We start from the raw sequence: 12522 nt of genomic DNA, 5'->3' as shown, positions 1-12522 counted from the left end.
AATTCATAAATTTCCCTTGGCTCTCACACTGACGCATGAGCTCATATTATTCTATGTATATTAAAAGATCTAAGACTTTGACTTTTACTCTAGCTCTTAAGACGGAACACCGAGTGTGAACACTACGCTGCAATCACAGGGCTGAGGAAATGTGCACTGATGACAAGCTTCAGTGTCAAATGAGGGAAAAGGGATGAATTTCTAGAAGTAGTTTTTGGTTGTAATATGAACTATTCATTTTCCTTTTTAAACAACAATGCAGAAAATGAGCATTGTTATTATAATAAAATATCCAGCATTCACTTTGTTTCCTGAATGACCAGGAAGGTCTAGGAACCTTAACAGAAACCACAGTCTATTTTCAGTCCTCTCCCTGAATAACCATAGCTCCAAATGTGAAGGGTTTCAGAAGGTGACATTGCCATTACTTTGCTTCTTAGAAACTAAATTTCCATACTGCTTTAAGAAATTATACCCAAAAGGCAAATATCTAAAGCGTGCAAATATCTGAGAGATTCAGCAACGTCTCCAATGACGGAATGAGCAGCAGAACTGAACAGCTAGGTTGTAATAACTCGGTAACCCGACCTTTCTACTCAGCCACAGACGAGGAGAACGATCAATTCAGATCCTACAAAAATCTTTCTGGAGCGAGTGACTTACATTGGCCTTTGAAAATTATCATTGCATCTATTTTTAAAAGCCTAGGCAGATAGTGACATCAGTGATGGAATGATCTCTTGAACACAATAATTATACCTGTGATATATGTTGACAAGTTCAAACATCAGGCAGAAATTTCTTTTTGACAATAGGTATACTATCAGTACTTAAAACATTGTACATTAGTGCAATTTGTGCATCTCTGCTATTATTTATTTTAGCATTGATTCCTAGGAGAAAGGTACTGTTCTCGTCCTCAAATTGGGACATATTAAAATATGACATGAAAGCCCCATGGCTTATCTGTCCTAAAACATAAAGTTAGTACCATTAGCCCATACTATATAAGAAAAAATATTAAAAGGAACCATAGAGAAGACACAAAATCTACCAAGATATACCACTGAGCAAAGCATGTGAATGAGTAAATATTTGCGTAGTGATAAAGGTCTAGTGCAATCATGAAGTCAGAATGGTGATGTTTTACAGAGAAGTGTGCAATTGTGAAGTCAGAATGGTGATGTTTTACAGAGAAGTGTTTCTACACTGCTGAGTAGTGCTCTAAGAGATGGTGGTGAAAGACCTGTATATTAGCTGAATAGGGTCAAGGAACATGTGTCTGCAAAATTCCATTTAATCTAGTTCAAGAAAATTGTTTTAGCTACTTTAGTAATAGATAATTACACTTGCAATGGCAAATCACACACTTAAACATGTGACTAGAGATAATCTATGACAATGCTGCCCATCACTGATAACTGAGAGATACAAACTCTAAACAACACTTACTGCATCTCCCCAAATGTGTGCTTACACACACCTCTACTCTCCAATGGCCTCTCTCCACAAGTCCTTCCCAGCTGCTCTGAGGAAAACATTTACTTTTTTTTTTTATTGGAAATTTCTGTGAGTAGGGCTTCAGCTTTACCCACTGACCATCAGACCCATTTTCTTTCTATTTTGGAATCATTTTCATAGCTAAGGCCAGACTCACGTGCTGGAAAGAAGGGTGATGGGAGAGAATCTGTCTTTGACTTTCTCCTAAATGTGTCGAAATAACTCACTGATTCACCCAAATAACTCTTTCTACATAAAAATGGTTTCTCATGTTTATCATCTCAACATCTAAGTCACATAAATGACAAACACCTATGCATTGCTAATTATGAGTAGATTCATTCAAATATCTGTTGTTTTCCCACTATAATTGTCACATTAAAGAGACAAATGGAATCTCTGAATATTTGTCCCTTCGCTGCTTATTGCTTCATAAAGCTTCAGCTGCAGAACAAAAAAAAAAAAACAAAAAAAAAAACAAAGAAGAAGCTCAAAACTTTAAAAATTCAATATGTTTTAAAATAGTATAAACCTTTATTAAACTAAGACAAATACCATTAGGGCTGAAGAGGTGGTTCAAGAATTTAAAATGTGTACTACTTTTACAGAACACCCAAGTTTGGTTCACAGAACCCATGTGTAACAGTTCACAAGCACTTTTAACTGCATCTCCAGCAGGATGTGGCACTGCAGGTCTCTGTAGGCACCTACCCTCGCAAGTGCATAGTTACAGAGACACAGGCATGCATGTAATAAAATAAGAAAACAGATCCTGCCATTTCTTTGCCCACCTTCATCAGACCTGCAGATATGGAATCATACAGACAGATTCTCTTCCATCACCCTTCTTTCCAGCACGGTGAGTCCTCTGGGACACACTCAGTGGCATTGAGCAGCCTGTTAGTCCCACTCACCCCCATTCTACCCAAACCTCTAAATCTAACTTCATCAGACCTGCTGATATAGAACCATCCATCCCAAGAATACCCATCAGAGGTGCTCAATACTGGGATCATCAAGGATATGCCCTCTGTCAAATCAGGACTGAAATCAATCAGTTAGCAACAAAGAAAACAGTGTAAACAATCAACAAAACCAAGAGCAGGTTCTTTGAGAAAATCAACAACACAGACAAATTCTTAGCCTAACTAGTCACAAGACAAGAGAGACAGCATTCAAATAAACAAAATCAAAAATGAAAAGGGAGAGATAGCAGACAACAAGGAAATTCAAAGAATTATTAGGTCTTACCTCAAAAGCCTGTTCTCCACAAAATTGGAAGATTTACATGAAATGGAAAATATCTAGACAGATATCACTTACCAAAGTTAAATTAAGGACAGATAACTATGTAAATAGCCCTAAAATCCCTAAAGAAATAGAAGCAGTCATTATAAGTCTCCCAACAACAACAACAACAACAACAAAAGTACAGGGCTAGATGGTTTTAGCATAGAATTCTATCAAACTTTCAGAGTTAATACCAATACTCCTCAAACTATCTATGAAATAGAAACAGAAGAAACACTGCCAAATTTGTTCTATAAAGTCAGTCACCATGATACCTAAACCACATAGAGACTCAACAAAGAAAGAATTTCTCTTATGAACATTGATGCAACAATACTCCGTTCCAGAAACACATTAAAACATCATCCATTATGATCAAGTAGGTATCATCCCAGTGATATAGGGATAGTTATATATGAAATATATGAAACTCCATTAAAGTAATCAACTATATAAATAAACTGAAAGAAAATAAAAATACATGATTATCTCATTAGAACAAAAAGCTTTTGACAAATACCCAACATTGGGGATACAAAGCACATACCAAAACATAAACAAAGCAATATGCAGCAAGCCAATAGCCAAAATGAAGGTAAAAGGAGAAACACTTAAACCAATTCCACTAAAATCAGAGAAAAGATAAGGCTGCCCACTCTTTTCCTATCTACTCAATATAATACTTGAAGTTCTAGCCAGAAGTAAAGGAGATCAAGAGAATACAAATAGGAAAGGAAGAAATCAAAGTGTCACTATTTATGGATAATATGATAGTATACATATGAACCCCAAAACTTCTACCAGAGAACTTCTACAGCTGATAAACACCTTCATCAAAGTGGATGAATACAAAATTAACTAAAAGAAAGCAATATCCTTCCTTTATACAAATGATAAACAAGCTGAGAAAGAAAGTAGGGAAACAACACCCATTACAATAGCCACAAATGATATAAAATATCTTGGTGTATATATAGCCAAGTAAGTAAAAGACCTGTGTGGCATGAACTTTAAGTCTATGAAGGAGGAAAATGAAAAGATACAAGAAGATAGAAATATGTCCCATGTTCATGGATAGGTAGGAATAGCACAGTGAAAATAGCCTTCTTACTGAAGGTGGTCTACAGGATCAATAAAATTCATGTCAAAATTCCAGCACAATTTTTATAAAAGAGAAATTCTGAACTTCATATGGAAAAATTAAAATTCTGGGTAGCCAGAACAATCCTAAACAAAAAAGAACTTGGGGAGGAATCATCACTCCTGATCTCAAGCTGTACTAACCATTAGCAATAATGATTAAAAACTGCACAGTATTGGTACAGAAACAGAAACATTGATCAAAGGAATCAACAGAATAACCAGAAATAACACCTACAGACACTTGATTTTTTTATATAAAAAAAAAGTCAAAACCATACAATGAAGAGAAGAAGCATCTTCAACAAATGGTGATGGTCTGGCTGGATATCTGCATGTAGAAGAATGCAAATAGATCCATATTTATCACCCAGAACAAAACTCATATCCAAGTGGACCAAGGACTTCAAAATAAAATTGGATACACTGTATCTCATAGAAGTTAAAAAGAGAAATTTCCTTGAAACACATTCTCACTGGAGATAATTTCCTGAAGATAACACCAATTGTTCAGGCTCTATGATTAACAATTGATAAACGGAACCTCATAAAATTGAAAAGCTTCTGCGAGGCAAAGGACTCTGCCAATAGCACAAAATGGCATCTGGGAAATGATCTTCACCAACCTTAGATCCGATAAATGATATTCACCAACCTGGATTTACAAACCTAGATTAGGTATATATTTGGTATATATCTATCCAAAATATACAAAAAAAAAAAAAAAAACAAACTTAAGAAGTTAAATTCTAGAGAACCAAACAATCCTATTTTAAAATGAACATATGAAAATATGAAAAGGACAAATGCTCCACTATGTTTATAGCAGTCTTATTTTTAACATCCAGAAGCTGGAACAAACCATATGTCCCTGAACAAAAGAATGAATACAGAAGATGTGGTACATTTACGCAATAGAGTACTACCCAGCTATTAAAAACATGACTTTATGAAATTCACAGGCAAATAGATGGAACTAGAAAATATCATCCCGAGTGAGGTAACCCATACACAAGAGAGAACACACATGGTATGTACTTACTGGTAAGTGGATATTAGCCCAAAAGTTCAGAATACCTACAATACAGTCCACGAACCATATGAAGCTTAAGAAGAAACAAGTCCAAAGTATGGATGCCAGTCCAACATAAAATGAAGAATAAAATAATAACAGGAGTTGGAGGGAGTGAGAGGGATAGAGACCTGAGAGGGATCGAGGAGGAGGCAAATAAGGGGCAGGACCAGGTATTGGACGGGACAGGAGAAAAGTACGGAAGGTCAGGAAATTGAATGAAAATATGTAGCAGTGGGGGAGAAGGAACTGAGGGTAGTGACAAGAAAGTCTCAAATGCCAGGGAAGTGAGAGGCTCCCAGTACCCAATAGGGATGACTTTGGCCAAAATAGCCAACAAAGAGAATATAAAACCAGTAGAAACCACCTCCAGTAGATAGACACTTTCCCCAGTTGAGGGATGGGCCACACACCCATCTCAAAATTTTTAACCTACAAATATTTCTATTCAAAGGTAAGACAGGGACAACAAATGAAACAGAGATGGAAGGAAAACCATTCAGGGACTATCCCACTTATCTGTAGACACAAAACCCTTACACTATTGCTGATACCAAAAGGAGCCTAATACAGCTGTTCCCTGAGAGACTCTACCAGCACCTGATCAATACAGATGCATATACTCATAGCCATTAGACTGAGACCAGGGATCCCAAAGGAAAAGCTAGGGAAAGGACTAAATGAGCTGAAAGGGGATTTCAACCCCATAGGAAGAACAACAATATCAACCAGCCAAACCACCTAGAGCTCCCAGAGACTAAACCACCAACCAAAGAGTACACATGGAAGGACCCATGACTCCAAATACATATGTAGCAGAGGATGGCTTTAGTTGGCATCAATGGAAGAGGAGGCCCTTGATCCTGTAGAGGTTTGATGGCCCAGTGTGGGGGGATGCTGGAGTTGTAAGGCAGGAGGGGGTGAGTGGGTGGAAGAACAATTGCATAGGGGGAAAGTGTAGGGGGTAACGGGGGATGAGATTGGAGATTGTGGAGGGGTAACTGGGAAGGGGCAAATCATTTGAAATGTAAATAAATAAAAAATAATTAATTAAAAAAATAAAAGATGCGTATTTAAATATAAGTATGGTTATACTAATATATTGTTTCATGTTATTCTATGTATATATTATATTATATAGTATATATTAAATTACTATATTTATATTTTATACATATTCATATTTTGTATACTGGTAGATTCCATATACTTTTTAAGAGAAAGAAAGAAGAGACAAGCATACATGGAAGAGATTCACAAAAATGTTGTAAAGACCATGAACTAATGAGGTGGTCATAGAGATCACAGAATAAAAATGTCAGTTGATTCTTACACTTTGCTATATTCTTCAGGTTTGACCCATTAATAAAAGTTCCCTTCACAAATATTACTACAAAATATTATTTCTAAAATATAATTCCCCATAGTGAAGCTTTAGGGAGTGTGTCTACCTCTTTTTGTTTATCTTACTTAGGACAATTTGAAAAGGATTTTCAGTGCCCACTGTTTGCATGAACTGCTTGCTACTTTCATCAGCATTAAGTATGAAGCACAAAGAAAAGCCATTACCCTCTGTAAGCTCCACTCTGCTTGGCCACCAGTTCCATCGTGTCCTATTCTGATCTTGTATATCTCTCCAATGCCTCTTAGTACAACCTGGATGAAATGCAAGGAGGAGAAATTACTAAGGCATTTTAAATTGGGGACATCACAATGTTCTTGCTCCTTTTCAGACTGAATGTACTTTGCTGATAGTTGCAATGCTCTTAGAAGGTCTTACAGAATAAAGTTCTCTCAGATACTTGTCCATGAAACTCACAGGCACAAAATGAGAAAGAAACACCCTCTAACTTGACTAGATATATGCAGAAGGAAGTCAGAGGAAGGAATTGGATAAAGAGCAGGCTGTGCTTCTGACCATCACACATTTCTCACTAGTACCAACACTTTTGCACGCTAATGACAAAAAGAAGTGCTTTAAGAAGAAAATAAAATTCAATAAATAAGATCAAACAAACGGAAATTTCCCAAGTTTATAGAAAGTACCCATGAGTCCAGAACTTCCTTCTACTTTGAAAATCCTCTTTGATTCCTCCTCTAAAATGTAGCTATCATAGCTCAAGGAAGAGAAGCATTCCTCACACAAACATATGCATTTGGCTAGTTTTTATTTTGGAGAACTTGCTTTGGAATTCCCGGGAGGTCAGAGAAATGCTTGTGATTATTTTAATTGAGCACGTTACAGCATGCATCTCTGGCCCACATTTTTACATATTAAATGAACTTCTTTTTGGTTAGAGATTCTGTTACTTTGAAGAGGCGCCATGAACAAGACAACACTCATAAAGTATTTGATTGGGGCTGAAATCCAGTTTCAGAAGTTTAGAGTATCATCATGGTGGGAAGCATGGCAGTGTGCAGGCAGGCATGGTGCTGGAGGAGCTAAGAGTTCTACATCTTGATCCAATGGCAACCAGGAAGAAACTGAAATCCCATACTGGGCAGAACTTGGCATAAGAGACTGAAAAGCCTGTCCCACCATGACCACTTTCTTCAACAAGAGAACAAGGGCACACCAACTCTAACAAGGTCATACCTCCGAATATTGCCACTGTCCATGGGGAAAGCACTCAAACAAGTCTATGGGACCAAACCTGTTCAAACCAACATATCCAACTCCATGACAACCATAGGCTTGTAACCATAATATAGTGTAAAATGCATTTAGTTTAACTTAAAAGTCCTCATAGTCTACCACAGTCTCAACAATGTTAAAAAGTCTAAAGATGCTTCTGAGATTCATGCAATCCCTCAACTGTATTCCCTTCCAAAATCAAAATCAAAAAGTAGGTCCCATACTTCCAACATAGCATTGCACAGGATATAAATTACCATTCCAAAATGTACGGAAGGGAGCACAGTGGGGCAGATACTGGACAAAAGAAAAGCTAAGCTGGACAAACTCCAAACTCTGCATCTCCATGTCTGATGTCACAATGCTCTTCAGATCTTGAACTCATTTCAGTCTTGTTGACTGCAACACATTTCTTTCTCTTGGGCTGTTTCTACTCCCTGTTAGTGCCTTTCATGACAGGTATCCCATGGCTCTGGCATCTCCTACATCTTTGGTGTCTTCAAAGCAACCCAGGCTTCACCTTCACAGCTTCACATAATGGCCTCTCTGGACTGCCATAGTATATTTCTAGCCTCAGAAGCTGTCCTTAGTCTCAGAGAAAAATTCTATCCTTGCTTCTAAAGCCAGAACCACTTGGCAAAAGCTGCCAAATTCTGCTGCTTGGTGGGACTAGAACATGGCCTCCTTGATCAGTTATGTCTTTGTTAGCTTTCTGGTTTCATTCACTATCTAAGCTTGGCTGTTCTGGAATTCACTCTATACTAACCTTGAACTCAGAAATCTACATGTTCCTGTCTCCTGAGTACTGGGATTAAAAACCTACACTACTATGCCAGGACTTTTAAAAGCATAGTCACTATACTTCAGGCGACTTCAGACAAGGGCAAAAAGCAGCCACATTCTTCACCAACTATCACAGCAATGATCTCAACCAATATACTAAAATTCTGTTTCTTTGAAACCTCTTGAACTAGATCCTCACTGTGCAAATCACCCTCAGCATCACTGTCTTGTGTGCTTCTATTAGTATGGCCCATTAATCCCCACTTAAAGCATTCCACTGTTTATCTAATCCACAGTCCCCCAAATCCACATTTCTTTAAACAAGTGCATGGTAAGGTCCATCACAGCAATACTGCACTCCTGGTACCAACCTCCGTCTCTTAGTTAGAATTTCCATTGCTTTAAAGAGATGTCATAACCAAGGCAACCCACATTTAACTGGAGCTGTCTTACAGTTTCAGAGCTTTAGTCCATTCTCATCATGGCAGGAAGCGTGCCAGTGTGCAGGCAGACATGGTGCTGGAGAAGGATGTGAGAGTTCTACATCTTAATCCAAAGGCAGACAGGAAGAGCCTGAAATTCCATGCTGGGCAGAGCTTAACCATAGGACAGACACACCAAACCCTGCTCCCACAATGGAATAGTTCCTCCAACAAGGCCACACCTACTCCAACTAGGCCATACTTCCTAATACTGCCGCTTCCCATGCATCAAGTATTTAAGTACAGGAATCTATGGGGACCAAACCAGCACAGACATAATACTTTTAATACAAAAATCTAGATGTTGTGCAAGGTCATAGATATAAAAAAAAAAAAAAAAAAAGCAATGGGACAATCTCCATCTTGGGAAAATGTATAACATGGAGAAGAATTTCTTTCTTTCTTTTTTTTTTTTTTCAATGTTCAGCTTCCTTTAATGACCCCCATCTCCCTTGAAGGGTAGGTGCAGGCAGCTAGGCGACTGGCAAGACGTGTTCACTTGAAGATCTTGCCTTGATTGACGGCTTTGCCCACGTGCTGGAAGGCCCCCTCCCAGGAAAAGTACTCTCGAACCAGGGTCTGGGTCTCCTCGCTACCAGGATCCAGTTTCCGCCATGTATACGACTCATAGTCCACCTGCCAATCTGGACTCAGCGGAAAGGCAAACTCTTGGCCTCGGAAGACCCGAACGCCAGAAATGGAGCTGCTGTTGTTAGTTCCAAAGAGGATAACACTAGCAATTCATTCTTCCTCAGTTTGTCCACTCGCTGGAACATTCCAGTGATGAGGCTGCAACTCATGACGGTCTGGGTGAGCTCTTCAGGAAAGCGGTACTCAGCATACCACAGGGACCAGCCATCTTTATCAAAGTGTTCCCAAAAATATGGCAGCGCCACAGAGAGGGTGTCCTCACTGGAGTACTTACGCTTAAACTCATCCAACACAAAGGTGCTCTTAGGCCGGTGAGCGGAAGGGTCCTTGGCCTTGGGCTCAGTGGCCAATGCCTGCTCACACTTATCCATCTCTTCCTCAGGAGCTGGGGCAGCTGCCTTTTTTGACTCTTTCCGTTCAGCCTGGGGATTCTGTTTCTCTTCTCAAGAACCCTTTTCTTTCCTTGGGGAATCCTTTTTTGGCTGGCTCTCTGCAAACTTCTTAGCATGAAACTGTGCCATCTTCTCACACAGCTTCACCTCCCCCAAGATGGCCCTGAACTGGGGCTGGTTAATGCAGGTAAGGAACCATCGGTTGGTATTGGGGAAGGCCTGGCGAAAAGAAGGCTCTAAGACCTGTTTATAGAGCCACAACAGGGTGCAGACAACTGTGATGTCAGCCAGTGTCACTCGCTCACCCACCAGAAAAGTCCTTGTCTTCAGGTGAGTGTCCAGCAGCCCCAGGATTCGCTTCACCTCCTCTTTTGCATTTTCAGTGGCCTGTTTGTTGTGGTGCATAATGCCCAAGGTGGGGAACACCCAGGTGCTAGCTGGAGGAACGATGTCACTGTCAGCAAAGCTCACCCACTGCACCACCTGAGTTGCAGCCTCTGGTGTACTTCCCCGCAGCTCCTCGTTGCTTACATAATAGGCGATGGCATTGCTCTCAAACACACAGAATCCATCATCACCCTCAAATGCTGGAACCTTGCCAGCAGGAAATTTTCGGAGAAATTCAGGGGTGCGGTTGGTTTGGCCAAAGTGGAAGTGGGGTGGTGCGGAGAGCAAGCGGATCTGAGCCCCGCTGTACTGAGCAGCGATGACGACCTTGAAAGCCCTCCAGTTTTCAGGGTATGTGTACAGGGTCCCAGCCGCCATGGTGATTCCGCAGAGAAAGGGGAAGAATTTCTTTGAAGGCAGATGTTTATAGTATAATAAAGTCATATCATCCCACTGAGCTCATACAGGAGGAAGACTGCCAACTCTCATGGGCTGGTGGCTTTGATCCTTGACCCAGGTGGCTCATAACAGTAACACACGCCCACTCAGGATCTCACACACTCATATCTTCTCAAGCTTCCCACAATGCATGGCTCCTTCCCATGGCCCAACAAGTCTACAGAAAGGAAGGCTCTTCAAGGAATCTACTTTATAGGCTGGACAAGCTCCAATAAGTAATTTCCTTAAGCATGCACACTGTATACACACTGGGCGCTAGGAGCTTCAAATGGCAACTGAAGTCTACTTGATCATATATGCCACACTGTCCTCAAAGACAGCTATATGCATATGTGAAGACTGAAAGTGGGAAAAACTAAAGAAAAATTCAGAAGTGAAAAATTACACAATGCAAAGAAGCACAGGAAATATTCCTGCAGATTAAAGAGTGGGGAGGAGCTTACTAATCCCAATTTAGGATTATCCAATTACCAAGCAGGCTGGCACCAATTCTTCATACTCTCTGGCCTAGGCCTTCTTAAACCCTAGGACCAAGACAACATTATGTGAGAATCTAACTAAAACTTAGATTCTGAGCCAGTGGGTATGAAAAGGGATATTTTGCCTTCCTCATTGGTTCCTGGTGTCAGCTATGCTAATATGTTTGAGTCCACACATCTGCAGAGCTGTATAGTCCTAGCTTCCATCACTGGAAAATGAATAAGCAATTCATACAAAGTAAAGGAGCTAATAATATGTTCATTTAATTTGAATTTCATGTTCATGACATCAGGGCCGTTGTTCTTTACCAATTTACAATTAGGTTGGTACAAAAGGAATTATACTTGCAGATTATGAACTTTTGGTTTTTATAACTAAACAAACATGCACCTTAATTCATCAAACTAGGAACCATTATACACTGTTGCTGATAATAAATATTGTTTATTCTGATAACATAAAATGTGTGCTTTGTGGCAGTTTTTCCAAGCAAAGAGCCAAAGATAAGTAGAAATCAGGGAAATACAGCGGATGAGACAGGACTTTCTAGCCCAATATCATCTTCCTGTGAAGCAGTGATTTGTCATATGCAGTTATGAGGCATCATGGGGAAGAACTGAGCCCCTTCCATAGGACCACTACTGTAGTGTCATGGTGCATCCCATAAATTTTCTGAACATACTTCTCAGACATGGTTTCACTGGGATTCAGGAAACTGTCATGGATCAGTCCTGCTGTAGATGACCTAACTGACCATGACTGTTTTTCCACATGTTTGGCAATGGAAAAAGCTTGGGAGCTCTTTTTGTATGCAATCTACTTCTTGTCACATGTCATAATCTCACCAAGAAGTAAACCAGCAGTGAATAGAATTAAGAGAAAAATGACAGTTCAAATATGACATTTTTTTCCTGCCAGCTCATAGATACCACCAAATCTTTACCCTTTGCTTCATGTGGTCACCTCTAGTTCTTTGGCTATTTCTCTTGGGGGATTTCGCTTGGTCTCTGTGAATACCTGATGTTGAGATACTGATTCCTGATAATGAAGGTTCTCATTCATTCTGCAAAACTACTTAAACTACCCCCCACTGCACTGTCTGTTCAGCAGAAGCAGCAGCAGCAGCAGCAGCTCCTGACTCAACTATGCTATGATGTAGCAAATTCCTCTATTGCTTTATGACCCATTTTAAACTCAAATAAGAGCATAACTTTAATTTGCTTTTTCTGTAACTATTTTCCATGGTATAAA

At 39.6% G+C, this 12522-nt stretch overlaps 1 protein-coding gene across 1 annotated transcript; it reads right to left on the bottom strand.

The window, feature by feature from the left end:
* Window positions 1–9327: 9327 nt before the first annotated feature.
* LOC308437548 (elongation factor 1-gamma-like) lies at window positions 9328–10726 on the bottom strand. Its single transcript, XM_080938641.1, is given in 3 exon segments — window positions 9328–9645; window positions 9648–9996; window positions 10000–10726. Coding segments are annotated over 3 exon segments (1308 nt in total). The 5' UTR covers window positions 10711–10726; the 3' UTR covers window positions 9328–9397.
* Window positions 10727–12522: the final 1796 nt, after the last annotated feature.

The sequence above is a fragment of the Micromys minutus genome (assembly GCF_963924665.1).
Source record: "Micromys minutus genome assembly, chromosome: 26".
Classification (NCBI taxonomy): Eukaryota; Metazoa; Chordata; class Mammalia; order Rodentia; family Muridae; genus Micromys; species Micromys minutus.
This window is presented reverse-complemented; position numbering and strand designations above follow the sequence as displayed.